Source organism: Citrus clementina, unplaced genomic scaffold (genome assembly GCF_000493195.1).
Source record: "Citrus clementina cultivar Clemenules unplaced genomic scaffold, Citrus_clementina_v1.0 scaffold_5, whole genome shotgun sequence".
Lineage (NCBI taxonomy): Eukaryota > Viridiplantae > Streptophyta > Magnoliopsida > Sapindales > Rutaceae > Citrus > Citrus x clementina.
This window is the reverse complement of record NW_006262201.1, coordinates 29,008,569-29,024,393: the sequence shown is the minus strand read 5'-3', so window position 1 is coordinate 29,024,393 and position 15,825 is coordinate 29,008,569. Positions and strand designations below refer to the sequence as shown.

Genomic DNA, 15,825 nt, shown 5'->3' with positions numbered 1-15,825 from the left:
ATACCTGGATCCTTGCACTTAGGAGGTAGTTTCTTTTGGAGAACTGCTGAAACATTCTCCCCCATGTGAACTTTTTCATCTCCTCTTAATTTTCTCTTGGAGGTGCACAGTTCCTTAAGGACTTTAGCATATCGAGGTATTTGTTTTATAGCATCTAATAAAGGATTATTTACCTCAACCTTGCGAAATGTCTCAAGGATGTCTTTCTCTTGTTCCTCCTTCTTGGATTTTGCAAACCGGCTTGGAAAAGGAGGAGGTATCACAGTAGGTAGGGGTTTCGCTCTGGTGGGTTGCGCATCTTGAAATTTAGGCATCAATTCATTCTTCTCAAGCTCATCTTCTACATGCTTTGTCACTTTCTTACTAGGCTCTTGCGACTCCTTCCTACTTCTAAGGATGACAGCACTAACGTTTTGCTTTGGATTCACCTCAGATTGTGAAGGCAATCTCTCTAATACTTGAGACTCCAGACGGCTCACTGTAGTCGCCAATTGACTCATTTGGTTCTCCAAGTTCTGAATGCTTGCTGTAGTTGCCTGTTGAGTGTTAGTCGCAAGTGATTTAACAATTTCTTCAAGAGATATACCTGACTTGGAGTTTAACTGTGGAGGTGCTGGTTGTCTTGGTGGATACTGTTGTGGGAATCCTGACGGCCTAACTCCATAGCTGAAGTTGGGATGATCCTTCCATCCCGGATTGTATGTTTGTGCATAAGGATCATACCTCCTTTGAGGCATGCCTGGAAATCCTCCAACTGCATTGGCTTGTTCAACGGGTTCTTCTTGAAGTGTAGGACACATATCAGTTGAATGACCCATATTGTAACAAATGCCACAAGTCTTCACCTGTTGCACATTGCCTACAACAAACTTTTCCACAAGAGAAGTAAGTTTATTTAAACGTTGTTCAACAGAAGAAATATTTACCTCATTCACCTTCCTTGAAGTAGGATCTTGCCTGCTGCCAAATTGTTGTGCGTTGGCAGCCATATTTGATATCAACTCCCTTGCTTGAGTAGGGGTCTTGTTCACTAACACACCTCCACTAGCAGCATCTATCATACTCCTATCCATCAATGATAGTCCTTCGTAAAAATATTGAATAAGAAGTTGATCAGAAATCTGATGCTGAGGACAACTGGCACACAATTGTTTGAATCGCTCCCAATACTCATACAAAGTCTCCCCAGGAAGTTGTCTGATCCCACAAATGTCTTTTCTGATGTTGGCAGCTCTTGAAGCAGGAAAGTACTTCTCGAGGAACTGCTTCTTCAAATCATTCCACGTTGTAATCGATCCAGGAGGCAAGTAATACAACCAGTCTTTAGCTAGCCCATCTACAGAGAACGGAAAAGCACGCAGCTTAATCTGCTCTTCAGTCACGCCTTGTGGTCTCATACTTGAACACACAACATGAAACTCCTTAAGATGTTTATGAGGATCTTCACCTGCAAAACCATGAAACTTGGGTAATAAATGAATAAGACCAGACTTTAATTCAAAATTTACCTCCAAGTCTACATATTGAATGCAGAGTGGTTGTTGATTCAAGTCTGGTTCAGCTAACTCTCTAAGAGTTCTTTCTACAGGTGCAGCTCTATCCATCACTTGTTCTTCTGAATCGCTAGATGATTCAACTAAATCAGGCACCGTATCTGTTTCAGAAAGCAAAGGCGACGAGGATCGTTGCTTAGCTCGCTTTGTCTGCTGTCTCAGCTGGCGAGCTGTCTTCTCAATTTCAGGATCAAACGAAAGTGTACCTGTACAAGAAGAAAGAACCATACACCAAGTAAAACGTAAAAAGGATTAAATAAATGACACCAATCCCCGGCAACGGCGCCAAAATTTGATGGGTGTCGAAGCCAACAAAAATAAATTCCTACTCTAAATAAATTGTGTATAGTGATTGAGCAGGGTCGTGTCCACAGAGATCGGTAATTATTTAAATCCTTTTAAAACGTAAAACGTAAAATGGGGGAATTGTTGACAATAATAAAAATCAAATTAAAATAACGAGAATGTAAATTAAAGTTGTGATTCAAATTGGAGAAAGCTCTGGTTGAAGGAATTAACTCAGCTTGATTCGACTACTGATCATTGATTCAAATATAGATTATTATTACTTATGAATAGACCGGTTATAGCTACTGAGACCCTCTAATAGCCAATCTCTCCTTAACTAGTCGATAACCAAGGTACGACCATTGGTTATTTCCCTAATCAATAGACAACCCTAGATACGATCATAGGATTTAATCAATTGACAGCCTGAAAAACCAGAGAAACCCAAATCCTAATCAACACATATGATGATTCATTTAAATTAGATTGTTTATTCTCACAACACAACTCTCTGCTATGTTATTTGTCACAAACATTAAATTCTTCATACGATGAATCCTTTAATTGACAATAGATTAAGTTGATAATTAAATAGTGGCCAATTACCTAATTAACAAACATAATCATGAAAATAATTCAGAGAATAAACAAATACCCAAAAAACAATAAAACAATTAAAGCACAAGAAAGATCTCACAGTAGTGATGAATCAAAGCTTCATTATCCTTCAACCAGAAAAATAGGTTTAGTTCTTCATAGAGAGAAGAGAAAAATTAAGATCTAGGGTTTCTTTGTTTTTCTCCAATCCAAATCCCCCCTTTTTCACAATAGATTCCTCCCTTAAATACTCTCTCTCTCTTCTCTTTTAGAATTCTATTTAAAATAAAATACTAATATCTGAAATATTAAATTCGTAATTACAAAAATAACCAAAAATACAAAACACGTTAAACTAAAAACTGCAGGTCCGCAGTTGACAGCACGCGCCCACGCCTTATCAACAAAGTTCTTCTGACGCTCATAATTTCTCCAAGAGAACAATCCTCCTTAAACATCATCTTTTAGCTCAATTTTATCACCAATCAATAGAATTGCACCTACAAAAGTAAAACACAAGTAAAACATTATTATTAAGTGCAAAACATCGATATTAAGGGAAGTAAACAATGCAAAACTAGTGCATAAATTGCACTCTAACAGAAGGATAACAGGAAATGATGTATAAGTTAATTATGTGATGTTAAAAGACCAAGTAGGTGATACATTCACCAACCCATTCAAGATAAAAGATTTTATTAGATTAAAAAATTTACTTGGTATTGTAAAATAAGTTTAAGAGGGGGTATTATGAAAGTAAACTTGTTTACCATGTTAGGCGTGTGAATTGTTAGTGAAATAAGTTAGGTATGCTTAAGTGGATTGAGTTAAGTTTATGTTTGGTTAGTGGAACAAGTGCATGGCCATGAAATAATTGGCTTTATTTATGTGTGTGGCATGGATTTTTACAATACTATGTAAATTTCTCAATCTGATAAAATCTTCTAGCTTGAATGGATAGGTGAAAATATCATCTACTTGGTCTTTTGACATCACATAATCAACTTGAATATCTTTTCTTGTGATGCACTTCCTTCTGTAATGATAGCAAGTGTTGATATACTTAGCTAAATATTTTGCTGACTTGTTATCGATACAAATCTTGGTGGGTTATTCCAGCGGTCCTTAACCTATTTAACAAATTTCTGAGCAAAATTTTTGAAAAATCAAACACAAATAAATTATTTCAGGCCTATATGTACGTATACTTTCTTATATTATATATAGAGAGTATGAATATGGTGTCCCATTCATATTAAGACTAAGAAAGAATGATTCTTAAAGAGGTGAATAAATTACAAAACTTCAATCATGAGGAGTTTGCCTATAACTTTACTTGCCCTTCTTTATTAATAACAGTAAGAATTAATTCCCTGTAATTTGGGAAGCCTAGCGCAATTAAAATCATACAGGGCATCATCCCTTGTGAAGCTCTAATTTTAATGATGCTCTATTTATTTAATTATTTTATAATCCGTCCGGCCCCCAGAATCTTTTTTGATTTAATCACACGTTCAAGAAGATTTTCCTGAATTTTCTTCAAGAGGAGTTGGATCTGTGTCTCTCCAATTAGCCAAAGAATTCATTGCCACATTGTAATGCCTACATAATGTTGTGAAAAATTTTAATATACTCGCAAGTGCACGAATGTAGAAAAAGAATATAGTGTTAACGAGGTCGAACCCACATGAATTATAATAAATTGAAAAGTATAATTTAAATATAAAATTAACATTAATTCTAACATAGTTGAGCAAATTGAGTTTTTAAGATAAATAAAATTAATTAAACTAAGAAAATAATTAAAGCGAAGGAAAATTCAATAAAACAAAAATTACCAAGCTTTCAGAATCCACCACTATTCAACTAGTAAGTATCTAATTGTTAATTAATCCTCAATTTTTAAGTGATAATTCGAAATCAATCTATGTCATCTCATAGATATAACAATTAAGTCCAATTAAAATTAATCTTGTGTAGATTCTTTTTCTGCTTAAAAATATGATATCTAAGCATCCCATGCAAATATATTGAATAACAAAGAGTCAAAATTTTTCTAAGCACTCTATGTAAACATTTTAATGAAATACATAGAATCAAAGATAATCATATATCAACTTCATAGATCCAAGCATAGATTTAGACAAATATTAATCCTAATAATTAATAATGCATGACATAATTGGTGAAAAGATTTAATTACACCCAACTAATTATGTGAAATAAGAACTATAAATATTAAAAAATATATGTAGAGAATTAATTAAATAAAAAGATAATTATTTTATTGAATAGAGTTTCATCCTTAACCTCAATATAAGAAAATTAGCTAAACATACTTAAATTAGGAGCAACAAATAAAATAAACCAGCCATGGGGAATATTGAAGCTCTGCTGCGGCTCTCGTCCTTTTCTTCTCTCTGTCTCGCAGCTGCTTCTCTTGCAAAAGGCAAAGTTCGACTTATATAATGTTACCGACCAACCTATTTCATCCAAAGGCTAAAAGGCTTGGCTTTCTAAGCTTTGATTTGGTCTTGCACGTGCTCTCCACTTAGAATCACATTAGGATTTTCATTCCTTTTTAATGCCAGGCATTAAAATGGCAATTGCTTCTCACGTAAATTTGATGCATCCCCTCTCATCTTGAATTAAATCTTAATAGATTAATTTTTAATTCTTTGTCCTGTTCCCAATTTAATTTGCATTGCTTCTTAAATTGAACTTCTTCATGTCCTTTTTATCCATAATCTTTAATTAATTTCCTGTTTAAAAAAATAATTCAATTAATTAAAAATAATAAATAAAATAACCAACAATTATATAATTAAGAGTAAAAAATGTATATATTATATGCTCATCACCCAACAAATTATACGAGTGAATTCTATCTGCCCCGGTGCCCCCAGTAAATATGGTTAATTATTGTAACAAAAATTCAATGTGTATAAAAATTCATTAATTTGATTTCTTTTTTCTTTTTAAATAATTAAGTTCGACAAAGCAAGGAATAGCATGGGTTGGGTTTGGTATGTTAAAATGGTGAAAGCCCTGGCAACATTGCCATTAACTTTTCAATGAAAGGCTATTGCTAGAAAGTTTAGGATCAATAGTGATATATAGAAATTTAGACTTTTGAATAAAGGTTAGTTGGCCTACAATGCTGCTTGATTGCTTTGTTTTAATAATACAATTATATGTATATAAATAATTTAAACAAGTCTCTCTACTTGTATGATTTAGTTGTACTTAAGGATGAAAAGTATTGATAGCAATTTGTGACACGGTGGCTCAAACAAATTTGAGGCATTAGAGAATTTTTTAAAAAAACTACATGCAGACACAGGAAAGGAGTAGAATTTGAGTGATTGTTGGTTGGATGCACAAAACCAAAATCTTGATCAAGGCGTATCAAAGAGGAAAACATAATAGTTATGTTTTTTTAGTGTAAATAATAGAAAGATCGGGAACCTCTAAAATTTCACAAAAATTTAGTTGCCTATATTCCCATCCCTCCTTTTGTGTAACACAACACCACATTTATTTTTATTTTTAGTACTTTCGTTCGTATTGATGAGTAAAATTATTTTTTCGGTAAGAAAAATTAAAGACTTTTTGACATAAGTTTTAGTAATTAATTAATTATCATCAGTATGATCTTTTAATACATCTTCTCCCTGCTGTGCTGTTGATTCTCACTAAATTAGAAAAATCCAAAAAGAATTTTTGATCTAGAAACTACTGTATGTACATCAGGATGTTGCAACGTCTTCAACCTTGGAACATGTATCTCTTTTACTCCAAATGAGTCATAGCAATGTTGGGAGAGTAGTCAATGTATGTCTACTTTGATGCCATTGAAACTTCCTGGAGCTACCAAGCTAGAAAATCATCATTACAGGCATTTGTTGATTGCTTTCATCACTTTTACGCTTCAAGTGTAAGCTATAATATGGATAATCAAAGATAAAGTTTTACTGCCAACTGGATATTCTGGTCATTAAAGAAATAAAAACATATATTATGAAAAAAAAGGTTTGGCTCGTACGCATGTTGTTGTCTGCGAAGGAAGTGTGAGAATGGGAAATCCAGTTGCCTAAAAGAGTAAAAATGTCATCCAGTGGGGTTTATTTACAAATTAACATGTTTTCAAAGATTTTAATGGGTTGTGTTTTGGCAGCGGAACTGGTGGTGTTAATTGAATTGGATGAAGCCGTTTCCCGCTCTGATACACCAAGTTAAAATTCTAAGGGAATAAAAACTACTAGATAGAAACAAAACCCACCACTCAAAGGAGAAGAAAATTTTGAAGAAAAAGAGGTCTCTCTGCATGGAACCGAACTCTAATTTGCTGAAAGCGGCCCCTCCCCTGCTGGAGGAAGACCGCACGACTAAAAAGGCACGCTTCAGAGAACAGGGGTCCGATGAAGATAATCCGCCGGCTATGTCTTTTAAGGATAGTTTAATGAAAGATCAGTCGGGGCTGCAACTGAGATGAATGGAGGTGAGGATGACCTAGATATTGCGGATGAGGATGTAATCATTGAAACAGATGGACGTATTCCTTCAGTTGTGTTTTCACAGAAGATGCAGGAACAGCTGATTCGACCATGGAAAAACACAGTGATTGTGAAACTGTTAGGGCGATCCATAGGCTATAGATCATTATGTAATAAATTGGAATCCTTGTGGAGAGCGGAACGAGGGTTTACAGTAATTGACTTAGAAAATTATTACTATCTTGTATCCTTTGGAGCAGAAGAGGATGGGGAATTTGTCCTCACGCAAGGCCCTTGGACTATTTTTGGGCACTACTTAACTGTGCAAAAGTGGTCTCCAACCTTTGATTGCTTGTCGGATAAAATTGAGACCATAGTGGCGTGGATCAGACTTCCTGGCATGCCGCTTCATTACTATCATAAAAGGGTTCTTCGGATCCTGGGGGAAGTGGTTGGTCGTGTCATAAGGATAGCTTACAATACTTTGGCTGCAAAGCGTGGAAAATTTGCTCGAGTGGCTGTTGAAATTTGTTTGAATAAGCCCTTAGTCTCACAATTTCAGTTGAATGGTAAGATTCAAAGGATTGAATATGAGGGGCTTCCTACTATATGTTTTGAGTATGGCAAGGATGGGCACACAGTTGATACTTGTCAAAGAAAGAAGGAGGTGTCAATAGGGCATGGCTGCGACGGGGGGCCTCAACTGGAGGGTGAAGCGACGGGTGTGACGGTGGATCCTTCAACCTTTGATAATCCGAATAATTCGCTCTTTGGTCCTTGGATGATTGTTACTAAAAAAGGAAGGCACGGAAGGCTAAGGAAGGTACGATTCAAGGAAATTATAATCGAGCCCAGAATGGTAATGTTAGATCTGGATCTCATTTTTCACTCTTCAATTCTGAAGATATGGATAATGATCGAGAAATCATTGAAAGGATTCCTCGCAATCATGATCTTGAGGTCAGCCTGGCATTGCAAGATGAGAACCAAAATAGCAACCAGCCCATGCAACCTAACCATCGATATTCCTCACGTAAACAGAATCACATGTCAAACCGTGGCAACGTTGCGCATCCTCACAGCCCGAGCCTGGTCCAGTTACATACCCGCCCTCCCCATGCAAACCATGCAGACCAAACCAAGCTCTTACCACCAGCCATGGAAAACTAACACAAGAGTGTTTGAAATATTTGGTAATCAAGTTATACCAAGTGCAGCTCAAGTTCTTACATTAATCAAGTAAGCAGAATTTCTGTACACAAGGGGCATCTTTGGGAATTAAGCTGTACTGCATGAGATCCAATTAATTTTCGAGCCATACATCATTGGAAAGATATTTCTGTTAGCTTTCCAATGAATTTTACTAATCTAAATTTGGAGTTTTCTACAGTAAGTTATGATCAGTTAAGTGCAGACTGTTCAGTTTTGAGTCAAGAAGAATATTTCGGGACTTGGATTTTTTTTTAATGTTCTTTGTTATGTTTTAAGCATACCAATGTTTTATTAATGTCTAGCTTTAATGTTGGTCTTTAAAGTGAATTTATTTAAAGGGTTTCTTTGTAGTAAATCTATGCTTGGAGGATTGTTCCAAGAAAGCTATTTAAGCTTATGTAGTTGTAACCAAAGGACAGAGATTAATTTTGGGAATTGGATGAACTTTGAGTTATTATCAAACTCTGTATCTCTTTGGTGGATTCCATTGAGTGGTGAGTATTTTTAAGCCCTGTATCCTTAGCTTAAACAACTTTAGGTGGTGAATTTTTCTGTATCCTTTTGTTGTTTGCTGTGGTGGTGAGCTTGTGATTTCTTGGATGTGTGACGTTGTGTTTTCTCATCTATTGATGTCCGGTGTCAAATTTGGTATCAGAGCATTGGGTTCTGAAAATTTATGGCTCAACAACGTCGGTGTAATACAAGAGTTGCAGAGCCTTCTGTTCGTGAAAGGGACTTGGGTGATATAGAAAGGGATGATCTTAGAGGACAAGTAGAACAGCTTCAGCAACGATTACAACACCTTGAAGGAACTCGAGAAGCTGCTCCTAATGGTAGTTCGGAAGAAGAATGCTCAATCAATGACGGGGTAGATTATAATCCCTTCCATCAAGAACAAAGCTCCAATAGTGAATTTTCTTCTCGTTCTCGAATTCAAAGGCGTCGCGATTCTTATCAGCCTTTCGACTTCAAGGTCGAAATTCCTGAATTTGAAGGAAGAATGCAACCAGAAGTGTTTGTTGATTGGCTTAATACTGTTGAACGCATTTTTGAATACAGAGATATGCCTGGAGATCGCAAAGTGAAACTCATTGCCATTAAACTTAAAAAGTATGCTTCTTTATGGTGGGAAAATCTTAAGAGGCAAAGGGAACGAGAGGGATGGAGGAAAATTGTTACTTGGGAGAAAATGAGAGCTTAAGAGAAAGTTTTTGCCCGATAACTACAGGCAAGATATCTACCTTAAGTTCCACAACTTCAAGCAAAAGGAATTGTCAGACTATACAACAGAGTTCGACAACCTAATGATGAAATGTGATTTGGTAGAGGCGGAAGAGCATACGATCGCATGCTATCTGGGTGGTTTGAAACCTGAGATTGGTAATGTGGTCCAACTCCAACCATATTGGACTTATAGTGATGTATGCAGACTTGCTCTTAAGGTGGAAAAGCAACAAAAAGATGCTCGTGGTGGGGGTATTCGGTTCACAGTTCGTGATGTCAATCGAGGGAGTGGCTCCGTTTCTAAGCATAATTCTGGTTCGAATTCTACTGCAAAGAAAATTACGAGGAATGATATCGGGGAAGGATCTAAACAGTGAGCAAGTGGTTCGAATGCTAGTTCTCGTCCATGTTTTAAATGCCATGGTTATGGGCACATTGCTTCTGAGTGTCCTAATCATAGGGTGGTTGCCCTTGTTGAAGAGGAAAGCAATGACGAGGATGCGGAAGATCATGAGAATCCTAGTGTCGAAAAGGATGTTGAAGATGGAGAAGTTACATATGCTGATGATGGAAACTCTCTAGTTATTCAAAAGAGTTTGAGTATTGTTTGTGAAGATGGGGAAGATTGGCTGAGAAAGAATATCTTTCACACCAGATGCACTTGTCATAGAAAGATATGTAATGTCATTATTGATAGTGGCAGTTTTGAGAATGTGGTAGCAATTGAAATGGTGAAGAAGTTGAAGCTCAAAACGGAGCAGCATCCTCAGCCTTATAAACTTTCTTGGCTTAAAAAGGGAAATGAGATTGAGGTAAACACGCGTTGCCTTATTTCATTTTCTATTAGGAATAAATATAAAGATGAAGTTTGGTGCGATGTTGGCAGTACGATAGAAGGGTTGTTCATGATGGTTATAGGAATACTTATACTTTTATTAAAGATGGAAGTAAAGTCATTCTGGGTCCTTCAAAGGTAGAGAAAAGTCCCAAACCTATCAAAGGAGTGGAAAACAATTTACTGAATGTTTCAGATTGTAAAAAAGAATTTGAAATGGGTAGTGAAGTTTACATGCTGGTGGTGTTTGAGGAAAATGAAGATAGCAATGAACCGCCTCTGATTATGAAGTATTTGCTTGAAGAATTCTCAAATGTTGTTCCAAAAGAATTACCACATGGCCTTCCTCCCATGAGGGACATTCAACATTGCATTGATCTTATTCTGGGTTCTGTACTACCAAATAAAGAGAAAACACAACGTCACACAGGCCTCTGTATCTCAAAATGGCCTCCACCTTACTTGGATCCATTTTAATTCCATCTTTCGATACAACATAACCCAAAAAGACAAGACTCCACTTTTGACTGATCATCAATTTAGTGGAGAGGCTGAAGAACGCTCTAAAAGTATCAAGAAGATGCATGAACAGGTTCAAGATAGAATATTGAAGCAAAATGAGAAGTATAAAAAATCTGCAGACAAGCATAAAAAACATGCTAAGTTTCAGGAAGGACTTTTGACCTTGAAGTCGAAAGGCTGATAAGAATCGCGACGCCTATGAATTCGAGAACGAGAAGAAAATTCACTATTGGAGCTTTGTTCCTGATGGAAGGGATTATAATCTACCCCGTCATTGATTGAGCATTCTTCTTCCGAACTACCATTAGGAGCAGCTTCTCGAGTTCCTTCAAGGTGTTGTAATCGTTGCTGAAGCTGTTCTACTTGTCTTCTAAGATCATCCCTTTCTATATCACCCAAGTCCCTCTCACGAACAGAAGGCTCTGCAACTCTTGCATTACACCGACGTCGTTGAGCCATAAATTTTCAGAACCCAATGCTCTGATACCAAATTTGGTATCAGAGCATTGGGTTCTGAAAGTTTATGGCAAGAATCCAATCAGTCCTTTGGATTTGGCTCCACTTTTGACTGATCATCAATTTAGTGGAGAGGCTGAAGAACGCTCTAAAAGTATCAAGAAGATGCATGAACAGGTTCGAGATAGAATATTGAAGCAAAATGAGAAGTATAAAAAATCTGCAGACAAGCATCGAAAACATGCTAAGTTTCAGGAAGGAGATTTGGTTTAGGCTCATCTTAGGAAAGATCGTTTTCCACCTGGAAAATTTGCTAAACTTAGACCAAGGGCTGATGGACCATTTAAAGTGTTGCAACGCATTGGAGATAATGCTTATAAGATTGAGCTACCAGATGGCTATGGTGTTTCGTCAACGTTCAACATATCAGACTTGTCTCCTTATCATGAAGAAAATTATCAAACTCGAGGTCGAATTTTTTTCAACTAGGGGAGATTAACACAGGAGTGTTTGAAATATTTGGTAATCAAGTTATACCAAGTGCAGCTCAAGTTCTTACATTAATCAAGTGAGCAGAATTTCTGTGCAGAAGGGGCATCTTTGGGAATTAAACTGTACTGCATGAGATCGAATTAATTTTCGAGCCATACATCATTGGAAAGATATTTCTGTTAGCTTTCCAATGAATTTTACTAATCTAAATTTAGAGTTTTCTACAGTAAGTTATGATCAGTTAAGTGCAGACCGTTCAGTTTTGAGTCAAGAAGAATATTTCGGGACTTGGATTTTTTTTTTAATGTTCTTTGTTATGTTTTAAGCATACCAATGTTTTATTAATGTCTAGCTTTAATGTTGGTCTTTAAAGTGAATTTATTTAAAGGGTTTCTTTGTAGTAAATCTATACTTGGAGGATTGTTCCAAGAAAGCTATTTAAGCTTATGTAGTTGTAACCAAAGGACAGAGATTAATTTTGGGAATTGGATGAACTTTGAGTTATTATCAAACTCTGTATCTCTTTGGTGGATTCCATTGAGTGGTGAGTATTTTTAAGCCCTGTATCCTTAGCTTAAACAACTTTAGGTGGTGAATTTTTCTGTATCCTTTTGTTGTTTGCTGTGGTGGTGAGCTTGTGATTTCTTGGGTGTGTGACGTTGTGTTTTCTCATCTGTTGATGTCCGGTGTCAAAAACATTAACCCAGCCCTTGCCACAATACAAAATCAATCATCCATTAACAGAGACACCCAGCCCAGGCCATCTCGCCAGTACTTCCCTTGATCCTCTTAAACATTCGGTGTACTCTTTTGCTAATCCCCCTGATGGTGCTGACATGCTGACTCATTTTGCTAGAGAGAACTCCCTTTTTGCCAATATGACGAAGGATAATAGGAACTATCCCCTGGGTGAGCCACCTGATAATGCGGGATGGAATGAGTCTGGTGATGATGAGGACTCGGACGGAAGCGATTATATGGCTCGAGGTGGTGTTGACGAGTCCCGAGATGACTCAGAATCTGGAAGGTCTCTAGAGGAAGAAGCGGATATGGAGTTGGAGCTTCAAGCTGACAACCTTTGTCAGTAAGGGTCTTGGTTCTTGTTCTCTAATAATTCTTTTAATGATTTTTTCAATTATGTTTTGGAACTGCCAAGGTGCACTTTCCCCTGACTTTCGAAAGACTTTCAAAGCTCTAATTCAGAAGTATAATCCTTCCATGGTTGCGTTATTTGAACCAAGGATAAGCGGGAAAAAGGCTGATGATTTTATTATTCGGAGTGGTTTTGAGAGGTCGCATAGAATTGAGGCCGAAGGTTTCTCCGGAGGTATTTGGTTAGTGTGGAAAGATTGTTTTAAAGTAGAGGTGATCATAAACCATAAGCAATTCATTCATTTTAGTATAGCTACTGATATGGGTTATATCTCTTGGGCTACTGCAGTTTATGCAAGTCCCAATAAACATATTAGGAAGCATCTATGGAATAACCTTGAAACAGTGGCTCGTACTATGTCGGGGCCTTGGCTCCTCGGAGGTGACTTTAATACCATTTTACATCCTTCGGAGAGGAGAGGTGGTTCGACTCGTTCAGATGGTGTTTGTCATCGGTTTAGTGATTGGTTTCATCGGAATCAGTTTTGTGATCTTGAATTCAATGGGTCGAAATTCACTTGGGAGAGAGGAAATTTGTTGAAACGACTAGATAGATGTTTTTGTAATGATGAGTGGGTACTGAAATTTGATAACTCCCAAGTCATGCATTTGCCTAAACTCAACTCGGACCATCGCCCTATTCTAGTTAAATTTGAGAGGGTAAGTCGGCAAGCTAGTGGTGCTAAACCGTTCCGCTTCTTGGCGTCTTGGCTCACCGATAGCAGGTTTAAAACCTTTGTTTCTGAGACGTGGCAAGGGAGTGGAGATTATGTGAACTCGGCTAGCCATTTTATTATGGAGGTGCGGAAATGGAATAAGGAGGTCTTTGGATACATACACAAACGGATGAATAACATTTTAGCAAGATTGGCCAGAATTCAACGTGCTCTAGAGTGGCGCAGACCATGACACCTAGTGGATTTAGAGATGACCTTCAAGAGGGAATCAAAGAGTGTTTTGAATCAGAAGGAGATTTTGTGGTATCAGAAATCTAGGTGTGACTAGATTGAGTTTGGTGATCGAAATACTAGGTATTTTCATTGCCAAACAATCCAGAGGAGAAGATAGAACCAAATAGCGATGATTGAAGATGATCATGGCAATTGGATTGAAGATGTTAATATTATTAAAGCTCATACTGTAAACTTTTTTAAGAATCTTTATACAAAAGAGCCTAGGGAGCATATCCCTTATCCTTTGGTGAGTATATTTCCTGGAATTGATGAACTTAATCTCGGCAAGCTTAATGCGGAACTGTGTGAGGATGAAATTAAGGAGGCAATTTTTATTATGCATCCGTTCAAAGATGGTCTGAATGCTGTATTTTATCAGACGCAATGGGATACTGTGGGAAGTTCGGTATGTACTTTAGTGCAGGGGATTTTCAATGGACAGCGGATACCTAGTGAGATTAATAAAACTCTGATTGTGCTTATTCCAAAAGTTGAGCATTCGGATAACCTCCAATTATACAGGCCTATAAATCTTTGTCCTGTAATTTATAAAGCAATTACTAAGATTGTGGCGAATGGATTAAATGGCATTCTTCATGACTTGATAGGGTCAATGCAGACTAGCTTTGTTCCTGGAAGGCACATAACAGAGAATATTATTACTGCTCAGGAAGTTATTAATACCATGCGTCAGAAGTCAAGAAAGATTGGTCAGATACTAATTAAGGTGGATCTGGAGAAAGCTTATGATAAACTGAGCTAGGCTTTCATCTATGAAACTCTATATGAAGTAGGGATTCCTTAAGACCTTATTCGTATCACAATGGACTATATCACTTTAGCATCTATGCAAATCCTGTGGAATGGGGGATACACCGAGGAGTTTGTTCCCTTTCGGGGGATTAGACAAGGAGACCCTATTTCTCCGTATCTTTTTGTCCTTTGTATCAAGAGACTTAGCCATGGAATTCATCGTGCCGTTAATAATGGATCATGGAAGCCAATCCGGCTTTCTAAGCGATTTACCCCTATCACTCATTTATTTTTTCCTGATGATTTGTCACTTTTTACTGAAGCTTCTTGCACCCAAGCTGCTGTGATCAATGATGTTCTTAATACGTTTTGCGCGAGCTCAAGGGAGAAGGTCAATAAACAAAAATTTCAGGTTTTCTTTTCTAAAAATGTTAAACCGTGCATTGTGAGTAATATTGGCACGGCTCTTGGCTTCTCTGTGACTACGGATTTGGGCAATTATTTGGGTATGCCACTATTGCACTTGAGAGTTAGTAAAGCAATGTATCATGGCATATTAGAGAAGGTGGAGCGCAAATTTAATGGTTGGAGTGGCAAAAACTTATCTTTTGCTGGTAGAGTCACTCTCACGCAGATTGTAATGCAGGCGTTGTCGATTTATTCAATGCAAACAACGAGATTGCCTACAACTACCATAACTAAAATTGAGCAACAACGCCGCAGATTTATTTGGAGTGGGAACTCTGAGGTCAAGAAGCTTCATCTGGTTAACTGGGTTGATGTGTGTCATTCGAAACTATCAGAAGGTTTGGGATTGAAGAATTTAATGCTTATGAATAAAGCTTTATTAATGAAACTTGGTTGGGGCTTGCTAGTCAATAATAATAGCTACTGGGCACAAGGTATCTGCTCGAAGTATGGCTTTGATCCTACTGGTTATGCAACTTCTCTACATACAAAATATGGCTCATATTTGTGGAAGGCTATTGGTCGGGTTTGGCTAAAGGTGTTGTATGGGTTGCGATGAATGTGGGGAATGGTAAGCATATTCGTTTTTGGCAAGACACTTGGGTTGCAGATGTTGGGCCGCTCGTTAATCTGGCAGTGGCACCTATTCATGAAGCTATTTTTCATGATTGGGTGGCTGATGCCATTAATTCTAATGGTTTATGGAACTGGAGCCGATTTGGGTTTCTTCTCCCTCATAATGTGGTGCTAATGATTGCAGCCATTAAGCCTCCTACCCCGAATAATAATGCTGATCAGTTTTATTGGGGTTCATCAAATTCGGG

At 37.2% G+C, this 15,825-nt stretch overlaps 1 protein-coding gene and 1 non-coding gene across 2 annotated transcripts; both read left to right on the top strand.

Moving 5' to 3' along the window:
• The first annotated feature begins 1,119 nt into the window (after positions 1–1,119).
• LOC112098639 lies at positions 1,120–1,226 on the top strand. The gene has a single exon (XR_002905749.1). It is a non-coding gene; the product is annotated as a small nucleolar RNA R71 (small nucleolar RNA).
• A 13,377-nt stretch (positions 1,227–14,603) lies between these two features.
• Positions 14,604–15,560, top strand: LOC112098126. Its single transcript, XM_024183749.1, has one exon. It carries the CDS (start codon positions 14,604–14,606, stop codon positions 15,558–15,560), a length of 957 nt encoding a protein of 318 aa, XP_024039517.1.
• Positions 15,561–15,825: the final 265 nt, after the last annotated feature.